This window comes from Cryptomeria japonica, chromosome 3 (genome assembly GCF_030272615.1).
Source record: "Cryptomeria japonica chromosome 3, Sugi_1.0, whole genome shotgun sequence".
Taxonomy (NCBI): Eukaryota; Viridiplantae; Streptophyta; class Pinopsida; order Cupressales; family Cupressaceae; genus Cryptomeria; species Cryptomeria japonica.
In genome coordinates, this window is record NC_081407.1 from 62,105,261 (window position 1) to 62,130,774 (window position 25,514).

A 25,514-nucleotide genomic window follows, 5' to 3' on the forward strand; every position below is an offset into this window, starting at 1 on the left:
CCGTAGGAAGAAAACTTGGATGAAACAAAACAAAAAGTGGTTGAACAAGTGGAGCATCAAGTTGCATGAATATCTGAATACTAGTGAGGAAATAAAAAAGTTGGTCATAGGAAAGTTTCAAATTGCCATGTGGAATAATTGTATTGGACGAAAAAAGACATACTCCATTAAAGAGTTTTGGGATCATGGAGAGAAAGCATACTTAGGGTCAGTTATTAAAGGAAAGGAAAGGCTATTAGTGGCTCAATTGAGGACAAGTTCACATCATCTCAAGTGTGAAACAGGTAGGTGGAAAAGGCCCAAAGAGACATGGGAAGAGAGAATTTGCTTGTTCTCAAGATGGGTGCAATTGATACCGAATGGCACTTTCTCATTGAGTGCACAGCTTATGATGATATTCATACTCAGTACCAGATCACCTTGAAGAGCAACAACATGCATCATTTATTTGGCGACGATAACATCAATCAGACTGCTAGTTTTCTGGTCAAGATTCATAGCAGGAGATCTGACGTGGAAAAGAATATGAAGTTATCTTAGGCTGTGATTTCCTGGTCCCATAGACTGATCGATCTCGTGGACGTTAGTAAAATCATTCACTTCTCTATTTTTCTCTTCAAGTTTTGCCCTCTACAATTAGCCTTCTCGTTCAATCCTACATTCATTCATTCTTTTCATTGTTGCCTCCTATTCATTTGTTCACTACTCTGCCTCCTCTCTCAAACTGTTTTTTCCTTCTCTCACTTTTCAACATACAACTATTCGCATACCATCTCCCCTTGTCATTTAAACCTCTAGGAATGTACCACGCCATTAGCAACAACCTAAAACCTTTTCTAGCTATGCCAAAACCAATCTTTTTCCAATGTGGCTACTAATTGATTTCAACGGCCAAAAAAATCAATAAATGACATCACCACCCAATGGTGTTGACCAAGAAACCGTTTTTCTGTTTATCAAGGTCAAAGAAAAAGCAATATGCATGCCACGAATGAAAAGAAAAACTGAAAAGTCGTGGTCAAGAAAAAGATAATTTGTTCAAAATAGAAAATCAGTATTTAGCAGGAAACAATTTAAGCAAACTGCAACCAGACAAGAAAACAAATTCATAGGTAGCGTTTCAATTGCCTTTAGAAATAGATAGTCGTGAGTTGGCCTGAATAGATTGGAAAACAAAAAATATGAGCTCCTTCAGAATTGAATTACAGTTGGCAAGATTTAAAGACTAAAAATCATATCCTTTTAACCTTCAAATTTTGTGATGTGATAACCCTATCATATTCCGGCCCAGCATATAGAAGATTGAAATGGCAAAAGGTATTACCTTCCCATCTCTGTTGATCAAAATGGAAGCTTTAGGCAGTGTTACAATTGACTAATATGTCAAAACAGTTCCTAAGTGCCTTCTGAAATATTTCAAATATGCATTTCTAAGCACAAGACATTAAGAGTCTTCCTGAAACACTTCACAAAAATGTTCCCAAGGCCACAAACAACCTACATCAAATTCATAAAACAGAACAAGAAAACTAAAAATAACTCATAAAATGTTTTTAGCTGTACAGGATTGCATTTGAGCCTGGATGGTCCTGCTTTATTTAACATGTGCTTTTGGATCCATTTACTGTTGTATTATAATAGAATATATTTCTCCAACATGGTGCTAAAAACCTATCGTCATGTTCCAAAGAAAACCAAAACTTACATAACCACTAGTCTGTAGTGTGCATCTTGCTGTTTATGGAAGACGCAAATCTCTGAAACTAATAAATGTACTCATAGTGCTGATTTCCAATAGAACTTTTTTCTACTTGTGCACAAGTAATTGTTGTGAATTATTCTAAAAAACAGTCAACAAACCTGAAAATCAAAAGATATTCAATCAGTTGTATATCATAAACTAATATATAATCTATAAGCAAAACTGTATACAATTTGATACATTGTAGCCACAGGTCTGGCAAAGATGATAAAAAAGGCAACATGATCCTCATTATGATTTCAGGTGTCGAATCATGAATGATATAATTGGACACTTGCAAATAATGTTTTTTATCATAACCAACAACATATAGTTTTTCCTTTTGGAGATAGACAACCGACACAGAAAGTCAAATCTCTGAAATGTATGTCAGTAAAGTCCATCTATCAATTGGATTTCTCACATAATCTTATTGCATGTACAATATGTAAAGGAAAAAATCATCCGGTCACTGCTGTTGATTTGTATTGCGTCTTTGAAGAACAAATGATCCAATGATGATTGCGATTCCTGTGATTGCCAATGTGAAAAGAAATTTGCGATTTGAGACATCTCGTGGTCTATCCCTAGGCACTCTTTGAGATAGATCTGATGAACTATGGCCATTTTCTCCATTCTGATCTCTGATACCACAATGAGTGCTCTCAATATTAGGAATCAAATAGTGCATCATTAAAGCTTGACATGCATTTTACAAACATTAATCAGATCACTTGCATCATTGAATTTCTAAACTGATACATGGAAAAGCTATTCCTGAATATTGTTTAATTTCAGTCAGATTGAAATCAATTAATTACGAATAATGCCACATTAATTTTGGTATTTTTCATATCATGTTGTTCTAAATAAACTCTTCAATCTAGTGAAAACTACTTTAATAAAATGTTGCCTGCAAACTAGAAATTTACTGTAAAAACACAACTAAATTTTCTTTTCTAAGGCATACGCAATGGAAATAATAGTTCAACTTCAAAAAGTGTTAGAATGTTTGTTGCGAGAACAGCATGAGACAAAATTTTAACAATACAACCTATGCAGGAAATCAGAATACAGAGGAAGCAACATAAAGTTCACCTGGATAACAAGATATTGGTGACTATGATCAATAATTTAAGTACCAAAAATACCACCAACCATTCATTTTTCTCTGATTTGACATACCACTCTTCTCAGGAAGGGTTCACCATATGAGATGGTTACACATTGAGAAATGTGTTAACACATCTGAAAAAACAGTTTCAATGTCATAATTTATAGCTATGAGCCAAAATATATGTCTGTGCTTTCATGTGTGCTTGATATGCAATTCAAATAGCTCTGTACATAAATAAATCCATAAAAAATTGTATAATATTTTAGCATCAAGATTATTTCTATGTTCGCTCAGGGCAAGAAGAAAGTAAAATGCTATATAGAATATATCACTACTCCAGAGATATCAAATCTAGGTTGTACATCAAGATTATAACATTTCATTTTTCCAGAGATGGATCTCTAAGATGTGACGACAGACTGTGACTTTGTATTAAGATTCATTTAAGATACGTAGTTTAAAAAACAATTAATCACCTTCCACAGTTGAGAAATCCAATGACATTCTAAGGACTTATACAGTAAACGTAAGTATGACTTTAACTAAATGAACAGGTTTCCATTTCTGTTTGGACAAGTATTTAATTTTAGTTCTAGCTATAAGAAAGCTATACTAGAAATGGGGCTGTTGGCATCCTTGTTTTAAGCAAAATTCTAAGCTGGCCCTTTCTGTACCATATTGCACTATCTAAATATAAAATTATACATTAGCTTTGGCGAGTGATGTAACACTCAATAGTTCTATATGAGCTTAAGACTTAGACGGGGGTACAATCTTTATAGCTACTATCTAAACATTGATCTGAATCATAGTAGCCGGAAACTCCTTTGTCCCTCCTTGGGCACGCATATCCCTGTATCCATTCCCATTTCCAAAACGGATACGTATCCAATACAGCCCGGATACACGTCGAATATTGTACCCACGCATGCCCAAAAACCCTTGATTTCCAACCATGCTAGATGCTATGTGATTTGAAATTTTTTTAAATTGACGTAAATCTTCCTAAATTTAATTTTAAAAAACTTCATTTGTTAATACATGATAGCCTCGGTAAGATAAATGATTGAATGAGAGATAAATGAAGTCTCTCATTCAATCATCTATCTCATCGATAGACTATGATAAGACTCCAGTTATCTTATATATACACATTAGATTATGATCATGATTCAGCTATTATATATTATGAACATGATACACGATCTAACTATAATCGTATCCTTCGATTCATATATATAATCTTGCATTAACAATCGGGTTCTTAACTAACACCGATTAACATCAGTTACTAAACATAGTGCACAGGACACCGATTGGTATCGGGTCTAACACACCGATTGGTATCATGCGTATTGTTAATGCTAAACACACTGATTGGTATCGGTCTTAATGTTAATGCTAAACACACCGATTGGTATCGGTCTTAATGTCAAATGCTCACACACCAATTGGTATCGGGTTTGACGGTAAATACTTACCCACCGATTAAGTATCGGGTTCAATGATTAAATCCATACACACCGATTATCAATTTGAAGAGGCACGATCAAGTAATATCTTGATCGGTCATGTCTAATAGACATGACCGGTCAAGGTATTGCTTGATCGCCTATGTTTGCATATATATATATATATCAATCGGTGAAATGAAGGAAGATCATCGAAATTGATAAATGTTCTTTCTCCATCTGCAACATACCAGACAATAATCAGATCCATTATATTAAGAAATAACACATATTTGAAAGAAAAGATAACCTTGAATATAACTTGCATCTTAAATTGAAAATTGAATAACATTTACATGGTATCAGAGCTATAGTTAAATCGAACTTGGGGTTATTCAATTTTGTGGAAAATTCAAGACAAGCATATATTCAACATCACATTTCTTCTAATGGCTAGCGCTATTAGATTCGAAGATAGACTCGGAGGAGGTGATGACTTCTCAGCATGGAAGTTCAGAATTCGGATGATTCTAAAAGAAAATAAAGTCGAATCATTTGTAAAAACTGAAACTGCAGAACCTGAGACTGAACCTGACAAAAGAACTTGGATAGAGGGAAATGAAAAGGCCATCAAAATCTTAATTGATGGGGTGAGAAATAATATTATGCCCATCGTAAGGAAACATGCAACGGCCTACAACATGTTCAAAGCACTTGAAGATGCATTTGAGATATCCAATGCTAGTAGAACCTTGGCTTTAAAGAGATAAATAAATCATATAGCTATGATCAAAGGGGAGTCAGTCAATGCCTACTTCATGCGGATATCAGCCCTAAGGGATGAACTAGCAACCCTTGGATATGAGATCCAAAGCAAAATATTAATACTCGTTGCTCTAGATGGGTTGCCTAGTATATGGGAAACATTCGTCCAAGGCATCAGTGCAAGGGATGAATTTCCTAAGTTTGATAGGCTAAAGGCAGATTGTCTCCAAGAAGAATCAAGGTTAAATAAGAAAGGGATCAAACAAAAGAATATAGATGAAGATCTTCAAGTCCGAAATACAAACTCCAACAAGAAAAGCAAGTAGAAACAATTTAGGAAGAGGAAAGGTCGTCATGGCAAGAACACCTTCAAGAAGGATCTTTCACAAATTCAATGTTATAGATGTGACAAATTCGGGCACTATGTTGCCAAATGTCCAGAAAGAGCCAAACAACAAGCACTTACAAACCAGGAAAAACTAAAAGGGAAGATGACTCCGAGAAGTATGTACTCTACTCAGCACTTACATACCAAGCATCAAACAAAGTTAACTCCTGGGTGATCAACAGTGACTCATCCAGACACATTACAGGGTTTAGAGAAGTGCTAGACTCCATGATAGAGGAGAATGATGAGGAAGTGACTATCAAAGATGATTCCACACATCCAGTCAAAGGAGTTGGAACATGCACCATCAAACTAAAGTCAGGCGTATCATTACAATTTAAAGGAGTACTATATGTCCCAGGCATCAAGAGAAACCTAGTCTCATATCAGCACTAGAGGATAATGGGTACAGAGTGACCTTCATGGACAACAAGGTGTTGGCTTGGCCAAAGAATTCATCTATCAAGAAAGCTAAAACCATTGGTCAAAGACAAGGCTACTTGTATGAGTTGTGCACAGAGCTCAACCTAGCCCTAATCCATGAAACTACAAATGCTAATGAAGTTTGGCATAGAAGACTAGGTCACTTGAACTTTAGAGCTTTATCATCAATGGGAAACCTTGTCACAGGCCTACCTAAGTTAAAGCAATATCATTCAAGAAATATCATTCAGGGGCATGCAAGGGATGTGCACTAGGTAAAAATGCTAAAGGTGCTTTTCAAAATAGCACTAGGAAAACGAGCAAAGTTCTAGAGTTGGTTCATTCTGATGTATGTGGACCTATGTCTGTACCTTCCTTAGGGGGATTTTTGTATCATGTAATATTTGTTGTCGACTACTCTAGGAAAACTTGGATCTACCTTCTGAAATGTAAAGAATCAGAAGAGATCCTTTAATAGGTTTAAGGAATTTAAATCACTAACAGAAAACTACTCAGGAAATTAAATCAAAACCTTTTGACAATGGGGGGGAATACACCTCAGATTTGTTTAAAGACTTTTGTAAAAATGTTGGGATTAAGAGGGAGCTTACTATACCCTATAACCCTCAACAAAATGGGGTAGCTAAGAGGAAAAATAGGACAATTGTAGAAGCTGCCAAAGCCATGATTTTTTATCAGAATCTAAATACCAATCTTTGGGCAGAAGCAACAAGCACTGCTGTATATATACAAAATAGATGTCCTCACTCCCATCTTGAAGCTAAAACCCTTGAGGAAGTCTTTACTAAAACAAAGCCAGATATCAGCCACCTTAGAATATTTGGGTGTCCTGTCTATATTCATGTACCTAAGGAGAAAAGAATAAAATTAGAGCCTTCTGGAAAAAAGGGGAATACTTGTAGGATATAGTAAAACCTCCAAGGCCTACAGAATCTATATACCTGGTCAGAGGAATATTGAACTAAGTAGGGATGTAATCTTTGAAGACGACTTAGCCTTCAAAAGAGCCCAAAGCTCAATAGAACCTGAAGTCTATATCCCCACCCCTAGAATAGAGGAAGACTCTGCTCCTAAGCTTCAGAGGGAGAGTCTTGAGGAAAATGTAGGTGAAACTCAAAACCCACCTAGAGAGAACCTCAAGAAAAGACCACTATGGGCCACCAAAACTGTAGAAGAAGTTCAGAAGTATGCTGCTCCTTCAAGAACCTTCATAGAAAGTAAAAGGCCTAACAAACTCGCCAACTACGTCGCTCTCATGAATGATCTCTCAAAAGAAGAACCTACTAATGTATCAGATGCACTTAAACATCAAGTATGGAAGAATGCCATGTCTGAGGAATACCAATCCATTATGAAAAATGATGTTTGGGAGATTGTCCCCAGGCCAGCCGGGAAATCTGTTGTCACCTCCAAATGGCTCTTCAAAATCAAACACGCTGCAGATGGCAGCATTGAGAAACACAAGGCTAGATTTGAAGGCAGAGAGTTCTCTCAAAAGGAAGGAATTGATTATGAGGAAACATTTGCACCTGTAGCCAGATACACCTCAGTAAGAGCGGTCTTAGCCATTGCAGCATCAAAGGGATGGAAAGTTCATCAGATGGATGTTAAGACAGCATTCCTTAATGGTGAGATCTCAGAATAAGTATACCTAGAGCAACCTGAAGGGTTTGAGATTCATGATACAGGGTTTCATGTGTGTAAACTCAAGAAATCTCTCTATGGGCTTAAACAGGCTCCCAGGGCTTGGTATGAAAGAATTGATACTTATCTCTCAAAACTAGGCTTCTCCAAGAATGATGCAGATCCTAACCTCTACTATAAGCAAAACAAAGGTGATATGCTAATATTGATTTTATATGTTGATGATTTGTTAATCATAGGAAAAGACCACCTCATAGATCAGTGTAAGAAAGACCTTGCTAAAGAATTTGATATGAAGGACTTGGGACTCCTTCATTACTTCCTAGGTTTGGAAGTATGGCAGAATTTTGATGGCATTATACTAAACCAAGGTAAATATACCTTGGACATTTTGAAGAGATTTGGAATGCTAAACTGCATACCCATGACCTCTCCAATGGAAACAAACCTTCATAAACTTAAGGAAGCAGCAGCAGAATCACAACCCTCAGATCCTACTCTATATAGGCAAATGATTGGATCCCTGATGTATCTTGTAAATACTAGACCAGATATTTGTTATGCAGTTAATGCCTTGAGTCAGTTTATGTGTGAACCAAAGGAAATACACCTGGTAGCAGTAAAACATATCATGAGATATCTACAAGGTACCCTAAAACTTGGTCTCAAATATGAGAGAGTTGAACTAGACCTACACGGACTCACAAATTCAGATTGGGCTGGAAGTGTGACTGACAGGAAAAGCACCTCAGGGTATTGTTTCAGTTTAGGTTCAGCCATGATATCCTAGATCAACAGAAAACAGTCATCAGTAGCACAGAGTTCCACTGAGGCCGAATACATTGCAGCCTCCATGGCTGCTCGAGAGGCAGTATGGCTTAGGAAGTTGCTTGTGGGGTTATTCGGTGAACCAATGAAGCCTACAGTTATTCATTGCGACAACCAAAGTTGTATAAAACTTTCAGTGAATCCAATGTTTCATGACAGATCCAAACATATTGAGATTCCATATCATTATGTAAGAGACATGGTAGATAGGAATGTGATCCAGTTGGAATACATTTGTACAGGAGATCAGACAGCGGATATTCTTACCAAACCACTTTCAAGGGTGAAAGTTGAGCACTTCAGAAAAGGTCTTGGTATGATTGAAATGTAATTTGCTTTGTACTCCTATGCTTATTAAGATGTTTTATGTGTAAACTTCTTTGTCATGTTAGGACTTTTATGGGTTTAAACCCCATGTGTTCATGTCTAAGAGGTGACGATCTCTCAGATAATGAACACTTGTATGTAGACATTATAAGGTGACCATCTTATGATGTTCAAACCAGTTATCATGTTGGATATCTGGTATGCCATGGATGTGCCATGATTGTGTTGTGGTAAAACATTTTAAATAAAATGTTAGTGCACATACTGCAACTTGAATAAGTAGAGAATTTAACTATTTTCTTATACTCTTTCTAAAAGTATTGCGTGTTTAGGCAATACTGATATCACGTGCTTAGGTGATATCTTGTCATCACAAGTTGATGTGATGAACGTTTGTATCACATGTTTAGGTGATACTTCATGTCATGTGCTTAGGTGATGTGATTTCCTATATCAGATGATTAATGATACTTCATGTCACATGTTCAAGTGATATGATCTTCTAGAGAGTCAGATTACGTAAGGAATATTGATCATCATTAGAAATGTGATATTAGATATGTTGTCTTCCATTTATCTTCCCTAGCTAAGAGGGAGTGTTAATACATGATAGCCTCGGTAAGATAAATGATTGAATGAGAGATAAATGAAGTCTCTCATTCAATCATCTATCTCATCGATAGACTATGATAAGAATCCAGTTATCTTATATATACACATTAGATTATGATCATGATTCAGCTATTATATATTATGAACATGATACACGATCTAACTATAATCGTATCCTTCGATTCATATATATAATCTTGCATTAACAATCGGGTTCTTAACTAACACCGATTAACATCAGTTACTAAACATAGTGCACAGGACACCGATTGGTATCTGGTCTAACACACCGATTGGTATCGTGTGTATTGTTAATGCTAAACACACCGATTGGTTTCGGTCTTAATGTTAATGCTAAACACACCGATTGGTATCGGTCTTAATGTCAAATGCTCACACACCGATTGGTATCGGGTTTGACAGTAAATACTTACCCACCGATTAAGTATCGGGTTCAATGATTAAATGCATACACATCGATTATCAGTTTGAAGAGGCACGATCAAGTAATATCTTGATTGGTCATGTCTAATAGACATGACCGGTCAAGGTATTGCTTGATCGCCTATGTTTGCATATATATATATATATATATATATATATATATATATATATATATATATATATATATATATATATATATATATATATATATATATATATATATATCGGTGAAATGAAGGAAGATCATCGAAATTGATAAATGTTCTTTCTCCATCTGCAACATACCAGACAATAATCAGATTCATTATATTAAGAAATAACACATATTTGAAAGAAAAGATAACCTTGAATATAACTTGCATCTTAAATTGAAAATTGAATAACATTTACGTCATTCATGCATTTTTTTTTTAAATGGTATTAACAAAACCAACACCAAATAAGAAAGACAAATTAAATGTTTTTCTATTTCAGTGACCCATTTTTTGGGTTATCTTCCAAAGCAACTCTACTATTTTTGCATATTGTAAAATGTTATATCAACTTATCATTATTTATGTAGCAATTATGTCTCTATATTGCTTTTGAAGTAATGAAAATCTCCTCGAATAACTTAGAAAATTGTGTTAAATATATGTGTATGTGTTTTTTATGAATGACGTATCCAGCCGTATCCATATTGGGGGTCTTAAAAAATGGCCGTATCCGTGTCCATGCAACTTTCATCTAAATATATGAGTGCACACGTTTTATATTGGAGCACAATTAGTCCTGGACATGTGAAAGATATATCCCATGCCACTGTCATTTGCAATGCCAACGTGGTCTTCATATGTGATTTCCCTTGCTAGTTGACATCTCTCAATTGGGTAGATTAGCCTATCACTAACCCTCATAGGCTGATGAGATTGGTTAGAGGGTCTTCTGTGTTAGATTTTAGTAATCAGATTTGCAATTACTTAACATATAGGTGCAGAAGTAGATAATGTACAGTAACAGAAATAAAGCACATAAATAGAAATGCACACAACATAAGACTACCCTGGGAAAACCTCCCCCTTGGAGGAAAAACCCAGCAACAACAGATCTTCAAATCTGATTATAATAGACAGAAATTATAGTTACAAGTCTGACCCAGCTAAGGCACAATAGCAGCAGATGACACTAGATAGAAACCAACTTATCTCAGTCCTTCGGATGCAAGGAAATCACAAGACAATGAATTCGCTTTCCTTCGATGATGGTTCACTATGCTTCTATGATGATATGCTGCGCTGCCCATCAATGATGTTCACTGTCTTCATACAATAGATGCACAGCAGATGGATTTCACCCAGAAGATGTAATTCGCACCATACAATGACAATTCGCTGTCCTCCTAACTGAGTTTGCAGACCTTCAAGGATAATTTGCACAGCTAGAGATTTCGCACCTAGAGCAGATCTGAATCGCACTTTTGGAGCATAGGTATTTTGTGAACTTGCTTGAATTGTTTCCTTCCAAAATGAATCTGTATTTATACAAGGTAGAGGGAATGCATATAGGGTCGGCCCAATACATTTTGGGACCTAAACTCACTTTAATTCATACGCCACATAATGAGGATGGGTCCACACGTTAGCCCACACGTGTGGTAAATAGGTCCATGCGTTTTGAACATTATATGTTAGGAATATAAGGGAAGTAGGGCCTAGCCCTATAATGATCCGAACAACATTGGAATAGGGCCCAGTGCTATTTGTTTTACATATTAGATTGAGATAGGGCCCAACCCTATTTAATCCTAATGGATTCGAATGTTGCCTTTGGCAATTCGAATCCATTATAAATATTTTCCAAACTAGTTACAAAACAACATTTTGGAGATTAATTCTTCATCTTCAGAGTGAGCATTACAGGACTGGCTTTCATTTGAGGTCTCCAGGACTCCGTTTGAGATACTTTCTATTTTTAGCAGTCTTGCTATTTTTAGCTAGTTGGGTTGGGCAGTGGCAGAGTATGGTTTGGTAGTCTCCAGTTCTGACGGCAGGCAATTCTGATGGATACTTAGCGAGATATCAATATTTAATTACTTTAATTAAATATTAAGTGGCAAACTTTAATGTTTTAATATTATTAAGTCACTTTAAGTTATAACTTAAGTGAGGGTCTATTTCTCATCGGATGGGGCCACTTTTTATATTAGACTGGAGATGATTTATTTTTGACGCCTCAATAGTCAAAAAGAAATATTAAAATTTTAAACATCTTTTAAATGATAAAATCGTGCAACTTGGGAAGCTGCGCCAATTAGGGCTGCAGCCCTAATTCATCTTTTGGAAAGTTTATAAGGTTGCCTTGGGTTTTGAAAAGGAGAGGATTGAAGATATTCTGATTTTTGCTTTGAGAAGAGACTTGGCCAAGGGTTTTCAGCAGAAGATTATTCTACAGGTGATCGGAGGTATCGATGCAAGGAAACGTTGGATTCTTGTGCAACAACATTAGAGTCTATGAAATATCAGATGATTTTGTTACTGTTGGTTTCATTCAGAGACCAAGTTTGAGCAAATTGGATAAAGAGGCATTGTTCTTTGAAGAGGGTTTGATAACTACAGCTAGAGAAGAAATAAAGAAATTCTGAAGTGATTGGTTGCTGATTTGACCTACTTTGGAAGTCGTACCCTAGGTAGCTGGAGGACTACGATTTTGGCAAGGGGGCTTTTAAAAATCATGGAATAATTACTAAAGGTGGCACCTAGTCTGTTAGGATTGATGATAGTCCCAAAGATACTGAGAGGGGGGGGGGTGAATCAGTATCTAACCGGTTTACAAAATATTTGACCTTATTAAGTATTTTGCATTCCAAAACAGTGTACCGGTAAACAAGAATTAATGCAATAAATATGAACAGTAAAGACAACATAGAAAGCACACCATAACACAAGATGTTTAATGAGGAAACCCGGTGTGGGAAAAACCTCGATGGGATTTGTGACCCACAATATTCACTCACTAGCCAATGAATGGATATTACTTACACGAGGGGCTTGCACATGCAGGAAGGCCAACTACCTAGAGCTCACTGCTCAAATACAAAAGGAAGTCTCACTGACTTACAAAATGGATTATGAATATCCAATATAGTGTACTGCTACAAAAAGCATCTGCTATGCCAGGTTCAGTATCGGTTTAAGCTCATACAATAACCATAAACCCTTCTACAAAATCTACCTTAATATTTGCTTATCACTTCTACCATCATGCTACCTTATTCCTCATCTATATCAAAATGATTTACAAGAACTCATACATATATGAGTCTAGTACAATATGCCATGTCGGCTTACAAAAGATATTACGATTAAATACAATAAACAAAACTTTATTCCTGTCAGCTGGGATGTCCGTGAACATTGTTGTCGCTGCCGGTGAAGTGTCTGTCGGTGCCTATAGATATCCACAAGGTTGCCGGTAAGTTGCCATCAATGACAACACCTTCAATCACCTTCAATTCTCATTGGAGTGTGCAATGCCAACAATCTCCCCCTTTGGCATTGATGGCAACACTCATGAGAAAAATCCAAAAACTGTATCCAAAGATGAAGTCCAAAATTTTACCAAAAATGTGTGCTCCAAAATGTGTGCTCCCCCTAAGCAGATGATCTCCTCTGATAATCATTTTTCTCTGTCCACTACTCCCCCTTTGACATCAATGACAAAGGTTGTCAAAATTGTCAAATGAGTGCAGTCTTCAATTTGAACCTTGTAACCGGTTGGTTACAATCTGGAATAAGTCTGCTAAAACCAAATTCAAGCTCTGAGCAAACCTGTTACTGTCCTTCAAAGTTGCCTCTATTCTCTGAATTGTACCGGTGAGATGATGCATTTGCTCTTCCGATGTCTTATGTCCTTGAATTAGTGCCTCAGAGATCTTTCCTTAGAGAGATGAGGTTATCTAACTTTGGACTGAGTCTACATTTTAGCTCTTTAGCTTTTCCCTTTAACCTTTCCTTCTCTTTCTCTAACTTCTTCAGTTTTTCCTCAAATCCAGCAATTTTCTATTCAATAACTGATATAGGTTCAAATGAACCAATGATATTATCAGCTATGTCATTAATCTCCTTTTGAACTTTGCTGATTTCCTTGTCAATATCCACTGTCAAAAGATTTGTCTTACAAGTGTCTCTGTACAATTCCTTGAACTTCGTAATTGTTTTAATCAGTGTCGGTAAAAGAGTGTCAATGTGTTCCATGCAGAGTTCCGTGACTCGCAACGAGTCACGCGAGTCACGCGAGTCAGCGGGCCGAGTGACCCCTGCCGAGTCACAGTGACCCTGACTCGGGCTCGGATGGGTCAAAGGGCGTGACTCGCCTGACTCGCCGAGTCAGGCGAGTCATTCCCTGACTCGCCGAGTCCGAGGGTCGTGACCCGGCTGGAGTCACTTAATAAAGTGCAGTAAAAAAAAAAAAAAAAACATAACATTTTTTAATGACTTTTTTCGCCATTTCCCTTTCTTATAACACCCGACGCCTTTAGAAAATAATAAAAGTATTTTTGGCCTCGCGGGGCGCTGCCCCTCGACCCCGCCCTGTATCGCGACAGGGAACGCGCAAGGGGCGCTGCCCCTTGACCCCAAGTTGGGGGCGCTGCGCCCAAACCCCCGTTGAAAAATATAGGGGGAAACCGCACCGATAGAAGTAGGGAAAATCTAACCTCTGACTCTGATTAGGCTCCATATAACAACACAACTTAGAAATCTTGGTAATTGGTATTTAGATTTAGTATTTCAAATTTCCTATAGTCTCATTTGAAAATGTAATTCTTATACTGTAATACTGTCATACATCTTTTCAAAACTAGTTTTTCAAGTACTATATGTATATGTATAACTATATCAGCACCACCACCCCGCCACCCCCCCGTCGCCGTCCCCCTGCCGTCCCCAAACTTAGGCCCTTGGTCCCCCCGTCCCGGAAACACGTCCCCTCGTCCCCAACACCTATGGCTACTCAGACTGGCACATCACAGGCAAAGACTATGGCTACTCAGTGATCTAGGACCTACCTTAGACGCCTTTCTAGGAGGCAGATAGATGAGGCTGAGCCAGAGCCTGAGCCATAGACTTGTTTTTGTTTACACTTTACAGTTACATATATGTTTGGGAACATTTGAAGTCATGGATTTTATATACATTGGACAACATTTATAACTCTATATATCTATGTTTTCTAATTCCTTCAGCTACAATTTACATTTCTATGCATATGATGAATGCATGTTTATGTATGTGATCAAATTAGCTTCTATTTGATGATGTTATAGTGTCTTTAAGCTTAATTCAATAATGGGTGTATGAAACAAGTTTTAAATCGTTAAAAATCTCTAAATTTCAAGGGTTTTCTTATTTTGCCGAGTCGTTGCCGAGTCATTGCCGAGTCCGAGCCGAGTCACGAGTCGAGTCAGCCTTGCCGAGTCAGAGCCGAGTCCGAGTCTGGGAACTTTGGTTCCGTGCACTTCTTTATTGTTTCTTCAAAGAATTTCTCTTTCCTTCTCCATTTTCTCCTTAAATGTTTCTTCATTTATTTGATCTACAGTCAGTATATTGCCAGTAATATATTTAGGCAATGTGTCTGACTCAAAGAATCCTTTACCTGATCTAAATTGCATTTGGGTGCAATTAACTTAAGAATAGGAATTGTATCATCTATTGACTTATAGGCCAATGCATTACAATCTGTAATTTTCTTTATGGAATCCAAGAGTACTTCAGTCACATTGGTGGGTCTAAATTTTGTCATTGAAGTACTGGATGTCTAGCCAATTACCTTCACAATCTTTGTGCTACCGGTGGGAGTAACCAATTTGCCTAAATCGACCTCTGGTGGGCCAGTTTGTGTCTAAATTTCCACTAGCAAAGGTTTTGACTTTTCAGTGGTTGTCAGTGGCACTGTCTTAGTGTGTACCTGTGAATCAACCTATTTCTCTGCTTGTGTCTCTGCTTGTTTTACAGTGTTATCTGCCGGTATCTTAGTTGTTGTCTCTGTTGGTTTCTCAATGCTTGCATCAGTGTTATCAGTAACCATGCCACTAACCAAGGGATCAACTGAATGTTCAGTTTGCTCTGACCTCTCTGTTTGAGTCTCAATCCCAATCTCAATGTTTTCAGCCGGTTGCTCAGTAGCAACATCATTTTTCTTTTCCTCAGTGCTTTCTTTATCAACTACAATGTTAACCTCCCGAGTGTCAATGTTCATCGTGTACAAAATTTCAGACTCAGGGTTTGTGTCCTCATGTGGTGTTTCCACATTCTCAGTATCAGTCTGTACCGGTGGAGTAACTGAAGGTGGTGGTAGGTTATCAATCACTTTTATATTGGGTATTCCACCTATCTTGCCTTTTCTCTTGTCCTTTTGATATACCTTGAAAGTTTTAGGTCTGTTCAGTTCTTCTTGTTTTTCTTTCTCAACAAAGAAAATATCCCATTTGTCAGCTGTCTCTTCTGAAATTTCATTAACTCTCCGACCATTAGGCTCACATGCCGGTGACCGCTTGAAAAGACTATTCTGTTTGCTTCACTGATTAGTTCATCAATTTCTTCAACAGATTTTACCGGATGTACAACTAGCAGTTTCTCAATTTTAATTTTCTTGTCAAGCTCCATAATTGCTAACCTCTTAGCATCTAACCGCCTATACAATTCACTAGGCAAATCATCTACAACTTCTATTAACACTTTCTTATATATGTCAAGATGTAGAATGATGTTATTCTCTATACCTTCTTTTTCCTCATTTGTGAATGTATCATACAATTTGCTTACATTGGATAAATTACCATCATCTGTTATTTCATTCAGCAAGTTGTCCAGTGGTGGTATGACCTGTTTTTGCTTTCTCCTTTTAGGTGTCATTTTCTTAGCCAGTGGCCTCACTACCTGTTGCTTCTGCCTTGGTGTTCTAGTTTTCTTGGGAGGAGGAGAGGGTACCGGTGAGGGTTTTCTCTTCCTATCTACTCTTTTGAATTCAGCAGGAATTTCACTGTCAAAGGATGTACCAACCGGTGAGAGATGAGCCTCCGGTTGTAATCCTTCTAAGTCACTTTCCTTTATACCAGTGATATTCATGACATTTTCTTTAATTTCCTTTACTTGTTTAGATGCACTCCTTATGTATTTTTCTCTTCTCTTCCTTTGTTTCAATGTATGTACATCACTTTCTATTGATTGTGCATTTCCAAAAACCTTTTCTTTCGGTTCTCTAGGGGCTGCTAATAGGGCTTTGGCATGTGTTTCAATTAAGTTTACATCAGCCTCATATCCCATCTCTGTCACCCAAACAGTTCTAGGAAGAACTGCCTCCATCCAGATCTCATCCTTCTTAATTACAAAACATATTTCCTTCTCATATTTATCTACAATGCTTTGTGGTAATCTTTCTCTTGTTTTCATTTTTGCTTTAAATGCTTGGAAATACTCAGTAATGTTGTTATCCTTATCTGTCCCCATACCGGTGAAGATATCTAACAGTTGTTTGCCTACCGGTATATCAAAACCAAAGTCTTTCTTGCCAATACCGGGAACCTCTTTTGTAAGATACAGCATTAAACATACAAGAAGATTGTCAAAACGGAAAGTACCTTTCTTGTCTCCTTTTATCTTCTTTAGATTATCAATCAACTAATCTTTTAACCACTCACATATATCTACCTTTGCATCACTGTTGACCATATCATATGCACTTTTAATACAAAGACTGGAAACAGAGTTGAGACGGTTTGCATGGGTGGCCTTATAACTTAAAATCATACTTATGAATCTAACATTCACATCTTTTACATCATTCACTCTCAGGGATCTGCTGTCATAGGTTGCACCTATTAAAGTCATCATTGTGTTATTAGAAACCTTTTTAGTTTATCTGACCTGCTACCGGTGGAGGGTAAGCCAGTCATTGCCCTAACTGCTTCCTTAGTGATTTTGTGAATGGAGTCTAGCCAAAAGAATTCACCATGAACTCTGCCAAGCACAATCCTTACTACTTCCTTAGGAAATTCCAGGATGTCAAGTATTTCCACAAAACCTAAACTTTCAATAACCTTATGTTCGGGTTTCACAATTCCACTTTCATCATAGATAACATTTTTATACATTTTCAATATTTCTTCTGAACCTAATTCCTCAATGTGGCAATGAATATATATTCTAGGGTCTTCTGCATATGCAACTCCTTTAGGGATTTTTGAAAAAGCTCCTAGGGTATCATCATGTTTCGCTATCTCGGGGATAATCTTGAAAACGGGCCTAGAGCATTTAACTACTTCCACAACAGTAGGGTTTGCAATATGTTCCGGAGCAGAGGAGGAAGCCATTGATAAATACCTTAATCTGCCTGATAGGTTTGAATGCTTGAAAGAACTTGCTTCACTTCTCGCTTTGGATGCCTTCGCTCGGATTTTCGCGCTCTTAGGAAGTTTGAATGCTTGGTGAATGAAAAAGAGGGAAAATCACTGATTTATAATGTCTTTTCCTCCAACAACCGCAATAAATGTTCGTCGGTTAAGTTAAACTTAACACATCTGCTGGTAGAGAAGAAGTCCATCTTCTCACCATCAACTGAGGGTAAACTTGCATGATTTTCAATGTGTTGCAATACCCCCAAGGATTACTTTTCAATTGGATGAAGAGTCTCCTGCCGGTGGAGTAATACTCTGTTCTACCGGTGAAGGAATAGTCTCATCACATTCTGATCTATCTTTCTAATCCATTGTCTTGAAAATTCTTGCTTGACCTCATCATCCTTCTCTTTGCCTTTCAAACTGGATCCTTTATTATTTGTCGGTGAAGTCTTGCTTTTACAAAATTTTGCAATATGTCAAATCTTGTTACAAGCATAACAAGTCACATTGTTTTCCTGAATAGCCTTTCCATATCCTATGCCAGTTTGTGTTCCACATTGATTAGATAAGTGCCCAAATCTTCCACAAACATAACATCTTACATTCATTCTGCAGTTTTCTGAATTGTGACCAATTTTGTTGCATTTGGAACATTGACCGGTGGGTGCATTAATGTTCTGATTGTTTCTAGATCTACATTGATTTGCTCTATGACCATACTTGTTACAGTTAAAGCATTTCCCATTAAATTTGTAGGCATTGGATTGTCTTATCGGTTTACTGTGATCATGATTGTTTGCAGTATCAGAGCTTTCACCAATTTCAAATCCAAGTCCATTAGTGTCTCTGTTAGGTTTCTGACTTTTTCAGCATACCATCAAGTTCTTTTGAACTTTTCTTGAATTTCTCTTTATGTTGATTTGCAGTAGTCAACTCATTTTCCTAAAATTCCTTTTGTCTCATAAGTTCAGTTTTATCATGTTCCATGTGAATCAGATCTGTCTTTAACATATCATTTTCATGACTGAGTCTTAGATTTTCATTTCCAGCATCATTGAGTCTCCTAGTCAACTCATCTTCATTCTTCTTTCTGTCTTCAATGTCTTTACAAATTCTCATAGGCATGTCTTGCATTTCATTCCTCAAGGTCATGTTTTCTTGCCTCGTCTTGCTTACAAGCTCATTAAAAGTTTCATTTTCATCATCATTACTCTGCATCTTCTCATGAAGTTATTTTCTCTTATTTCTAGCAATAGTGAGATTCTCCTGAAGTCCTTGAATGAATTCTTGTGCAGTCCTCAGATCATCTTCAAGTTTGATATTCTTCAACTTCTCTGCATCATAGTCCACAAGAGCTCCTTCTAATTGCTTTCTTAAATTCTCCATCTGTACCGGTGTCAAAATCTTCCTCAAGCTGTTAGACTTTTGAAAATAGAGGACCAGACTCTGATACCAATTGTTAGGATTGATGATAGTCCCAAAGATACTGAGAGGGAGGGGGTAAATCAGTATCTAACCGGTTTACAAAATATTTGACCTTATTAAGTATTTTGCATTCCAAAACAATGTACCGGTTAACAAGAATTAATGCAGTAACTATGAACAGTAAAGACAACATAGAAAGCACACCATAACACAAGATGTTTAACGAGGAAACCCGGTGTGGGAAAAACCTCGGTGGGATTTGTGACCCACAATATTCACTCACTGGCCAATGAATGGATATTACTTACAAGAGGGGCCTACACATGCAGGAAGGCCAACTGCCTAGAGCTCACTGCTCAAATACAAAAGGAAGTCTCACTGACTTACAAAATGGATTATGAAAATCCAATATAGTGTACTGCTACAAAACAGCATCTGCTATGCCAGGTTCAGTACCGGTTTAAGCTCATACAATAACCATAAACCCTTATACAAAATCTGTCTTAATATTCGCTTATCGCTTCTACCATCATGCTACCTTATTCCTCATCTATATCAAAATGATTTACAAGACCTCATACATATATGAGTCTATTACAATATGCCATGTCGGCTTACAAAAAAATATTACAATTAAATACAATAAACAAAACTTTATTCCTGTCGGCTGGGATGCCGGAGAACATTGTTTTCGCTGCCGGTGAAGTGCTTGCCAGTGCCGGTGCCTGTAGATATCCACAAGGTTGCTGGTAAGTTGCCATTCTCATTGGAGTGTGCAATGCCAACATAGTCTTCCTTGACACTTTGAGCTATTGCATGGACGATTCCAGTTAGTATTGAATAAACAATAAGCTGCTGTCATAAATTTGCTTGCATGAACAGCAAGGGTTTGATGAATTTCCAATCGAAAAATCAGTAATTTATTTATGAAATTATTCAATTAGCATTCCATGGAATATTAGTGCTGTTTGAATGTTATAAGAGACCTCAGGCTGAAATTAATAAATTTCCAGATTATAGCACTGTTGCTTTTTCCTTCATATCTTGTCAAAACTTGTTTTATCTGTCAAAAACAATTGCTATTGCAACACAAACACACCAGGTTCAACTAAACGGACAGAGACAATAAACACAGCCTGTGAAAGGTTCTTACATCATAGTGGAGATAACTGCTATTGACATTGAGAATCACTACTAAGTTCTCAGTGACTCTTTTTATGTGAAATTAGATCTTATATGTACAAAGAGTGATCTTGAAAACAGGCCTTGGCTATGTTTCATCACAGTGAATGACTACATAAATGTAAAGGGACAAGACCCTTTTGTCCAATGGTTTCAGGGCTCTATCTGGAGCAAAACAACGATAAAGTGTTGGATATTAGAGTTGCTGGAATGTGTTGTTGTCATTGCTGTCAACATATTCCTGTGTGTTGCAGAGAGTTGGTTTGGTTGCAAATGTGTTGATGCGGATTAATGGGTTTTGAGATGCTTATCTCTAGTTGATTCAGTATGAGTTTCAATGTTCTGGAAAATGATTTGATTGAGTTATGTGATCCGGTGTGATGATTAGTTTTTCTGTTGGTTTTGTATTGTAACGTTGTGATTTCTGGTCTGTATTGCTCTGGAATTGATTCTTTATGTTGCGCGGATTTTTGGAGAATGTTTGGGACGTTCATGTGTGTCCTCAGTTCAGGTGGTTCATGATTTGGAACTTCACAAGCATATCTTTCAGTTTGTTGTTGGTGTTCTTGAGCTCCGGAAGGGAAAGGATGATGAATTTAGTTATCCGAGTTGTTGCGGAGGAATTAACATTGCTTGTTGATGTTCTTCGATCGTGTTCTATGCGTTTTGGTGGTCCGCATTGATTGTGGTGCGCGTTATTGAAGATTTTATTGGTCTGGTGGTATTCTTCGTGTTATACGACTTTCTGGCCGACCCGATGGTTCTTGCGTGTTGCGAATGATTTTGGCGAGATATTCAGTGGCGTTGTATGTTCGAAGTTTTGATTTGAGTCCATGCTATGTCCTTGCCGACATTGTATTGGTCTGCATATTGATTTATGTATCGTATGATGTAATTTTGTAATTAAGTCTTATGTTTTGAGCAGACCTTGAAATATAGGTTGATGAATTGTATAAATACATGTAATATTCATTTGAGAGATGTATCTGCGTGTGCGAATATTGTTTTAATCCTTCAGTAGCAGAGGAGAAAAGTGAAGAAGTGTGAAAGAGTGTGCAGAAGTGTGAAGAGCAGAGTTTGAGTATATGTACTTAACCGGAACTGTGATCAGGCATTTGGAGATGCTATTTTTTCAATTCATGTAATCTGGATTGTTATCTGATCTTTGTAAGGCACTAAGCCTTCCTAGGGTTGTAGCCCTTTGTTGTTTTTGAGCAATGAGCTCTAGGCAGTGTTCCTGAATGCATGTGCATTCCCCATTGTAATATTTACACATACTACTGCAAAGTACCATCCTATTGTGGGTAGGTTCCCACCGTGGTTTTTCCCTTAACCGGGTTTTCCACGTCAAAAATTTGTGTTATGTGTATTGTTGATGTAGTGTTTATCTTTGCTATTGCTGTTCTTGATCAGATTTGAAGTTGAGGTAAATTTGTTTAAGTTTGGTGAAAACTGATTCACCTCCCCCGCCTTCCACCCCACTCTCAGTTTTCCTGCATTGTTGTTGCCAACATAAAGGTCATTTAGTGCCTAAACACCCTCTCTCAAATTCTTGGTCCAACTGGAGGGAGTGAGGAACAACAATGGTTTCAAAGGTGATTTTGGGAACAATAGTAAAAGCCCTAATATTGGCAAAGGGGCATGCATTTGTATTACGTTTACAAACATATAACATAAATCCAAATATGTGTGGACTTTCTTGATTCATCAACTCTGGCTGGTCTCAATATGTTGATACATGTATCATTCATATCTCTCTGGAACTTTGCCGACAAATGATGAAATTCTATTCTACCGAGTTAGTTTCTAGACATTGATCCATCATTCTTAAACTCCTAATTGGTAAAATTGCCTAATCTTCCCCATCACTTCAAGAAGGATAACACACCATACCTTAAATCAAATTCCCTGGCAAAATTTGTCTTATCTCAGACAAAATTAAACATAACAAAATGCACATATACTTAGATACATGTCGAGGATATAAACAAGGGTATCCCAAATGGATAAATTTTTGAAAAAGAAATCACCTGGCATTTACAATAGGAAAATTTAAATGTGGGATGCAGGAGAAGAGAATGCAGATCTTACAGATGTACTGCTGTTCTTAGAAAACAAAAGATACAAGGAGCAAATATTGATGAGGGAATCTCTGATTCAAAGAAGAAAGATACTTCCCATGAAGCCAGCTTTCAAAACAAAAATCGATCAGAACAGAATGTGAAAATCCATGAAGAAACAATCTACAGAAAGAAGAGGATAAAAGCTTTGTCAGAAGATATTTCAGATTCTGGTTCTATTGGCAAAAAACAAAGGAAATAATTCCAGTGAATATGGAAACAGAAATTCAGCTATTATTTTAGCTTAAGATACTGTGGCATATTCACTACAGGCTCAAGATGCTTCTGTTGAACCCACCATTCAGGAAGTTGCCCACACTTTCCAAAAACTGTGCTCACAAAGAGCCCACCATGTTTTAATCTTTGTCAGGTCTGGTTGTGGGACTGGGTTCCATCCCCAAGTAAATTCAATGGAATGGGATCTCTCCATTGCAAGCTCAAAGCTAAACACGTAGATAATGTGCATTTAACTATATTCAATCAAAAATGAAACTGCCAGGAAAAAAAATTTAAAAGGACATTTTGCTCAGATTCGGGGAAAAATCTGGATAAGCCTTTGGTTTTAAACTACCTTTACTATATAAGCAGCTTGCTTAGCCTGCGATATTTTACCCTAAACCTGGAAATTGATTCCACAGATGATTGGATATTTTAATAATTTTACTTTCTAAATATTTCCATTAAAATAAAAGGAAAGAATCAAAGCACCAGAAATATCATAAACTTGATTTACCTTGATGAAACCCCACTGGCTTCAGAATTTTCTTCATGAAATTGTAGATCATGGGCAAGCTTTTCACATAATCTGACATATTTGCCACAAGGATGACACAACTCTGTCCTATTCCCACATATTTCCTGTAATAAACAAAGGAGGAGTGCTGAGTTCATTGAGCCCTTATAGGTAATTGAAACACATTTTCCTAAGTCAAACGTGATATATTTGTATCAGTTCAATGGATCTTACCAGATGTGTATTCAACTCTACTGCTGGCAGGGGGAAATCGCAATACCCACATACAACAATCCGCTGAAGACACTTATCACGTTCATGAATGAGCAATAATTCACGTTCTATGGAATCACCACACTTTGAACAAGCTACCTACAAATATTGATCATGAAGATTACGTCAACGACACCACTGGAAATTATAACATAGGGTGCATCAAAATGCTATTGGTAGAGCCAGTAAAGTGTTTCACCATTCTCATTAAAAATAAATCAACTCTAAATGAAGTCTACAAGATATGTTTCTATGAAAAATCGTAATTGTAAACATCAGCATCTTTCAAGTATCAAATAATGAGCTATTGCTTCTTAAGAGGAAAATCATCATGTGACAACATAATCTGACAAATACACCTACTGCTTCTTAGGAACAAGAAACACAATAATGTTTCTATCACTGCAAAGTAATAAATACTCATTAATACACCATAGCAAACCATATGAGGAGCTCTACCTATCACTTTTCCAAGATGTTTTGCCTAAATTTCTCTTTCCAAATCAAGAGAATAATCACAATTTGCAAGAACTATACCAATTTTGAGTTCTTTCCTGTTTCCTATAAACAGGCATCACAAATTAATGCCCTGTGAGATCTAGCTTATCCCAAGTATTTCTCTTGCATAATCAACCATTTGTTAATGTATGGCCAAGTATGCAGTAAAAATCTCAGAAACAATAGAACCCATAAGCTTCTAGAGGTTAGAATCATTTAAGAAGATAGTTTGGGGAAGGACCAAATATATCCATAGTCACACTTTCCTCTCTAGATGGTTACAAACTGACAAATTGAAATAAATACTGCATATTTATTATTAATACTTTTGTTCTCAAAAAACCTGTGCATTACCAAAGTGTTACTTCTATTGTAAGAGATAAAGCATGATACAGAAGCCACTTGTGTATTGTGTTGTTAATTGTGAAAGACATGTTTAAAAAGCTTGTTATCACAAGCGAAGAGAATAGTGGGTCAACGAAGATTGTAAGCTTCAAATGGGCAGCAGTTCTCGTGCATGGCATCTCCTGTGGATTGTGTTAGAGCCTTCTTTCACATGCCTTAAATGCAAAAATCCTAAATCCAAATACACTTTCATGCAGGTGCCTTATGTTACCCACCATTTATAACCAATCGAGAGTCAGTGGGTTTTCCCTCTGTCAAAATTGCTCAATTGTGTCCTTTGTCATCCCTTGTGTGCTTATCAGTGTGTTGGAGGTTGCAAAATCTCAAAAAGTTTAAGTGTAGGGGGTTGTGTTATTCAAATTCTTAAGTTTGTGCAAAGTTGTCAGACTTCCGAACTTTCAGGGTTTCTCTTAATAGAGTACCATTTCATCTCTGATCTCCAGAACCCCAATCATTTACCTTAAGTTACTTCTAGCACCAGCGTTTCAGAGATTTCCTTCCCTTGGTACCTGGTATGCCTTCCTTCCAATCCTCGAAACCCCAACTATTTTTCCTTCAGACATTTGCTTGCCGAAGTACCATTTTCATGATTTCCCCAATCTCTAAAATCCTAACCCTTTGCAGTATTTCCTTGTCATGTTGAGTTTCAAGATTACCCATACTTGAGTAGCATTACCATGTTTCTCCCAAACTCCGAAGTCCAACATTTTTCCAGGTCAGATTTATCAAAGTTTCACAGCTTA

General features: G+C 37.0%; 1 protein-coding gene across 2 annotated transcripts in view; it reads right to left on the minus strand.

Moving 5' to 3' along the window:
- Window positions 1–1,875: 1,875 nt before the first annotated feature.
- The window catches only part of LOC131032764 (uncharacterized), a 47,096-nt gene continuing 23,457 nt past the window's right edge, over window positions 1,876–25,514 (minus strand). Inside the window, exons 3-6 of one of the 2 annotated variants that reach the window (XM_057963817.2) lie at window positions 23,830–23,967; window positions 23,596–23,720; window positions 22,834–22,985; window positions 2,175–2,385 (exon numbers count right to left, since the gene is read on the minus strand). In XM_057963817.2, the coding sequence (XP_057819800.2) occupies window positions 22,850–22,985; window positions 23,596–23,720; window positions 23,830–23,967 (399 nt within the window). In that variant the 3' untranslated portion in view covers window positions 2,175–2,385; window positions 22,834–22,849. Of the gene's footprint in view, window positions 2,386–22,833; window positions 22,986–23,595; window positions 23,721–23,829; window positions 23,968–25,514 lie in introns of both variants that reach the window. The other variant, XM_057963822.2, reaches the window with a different exon arrangement.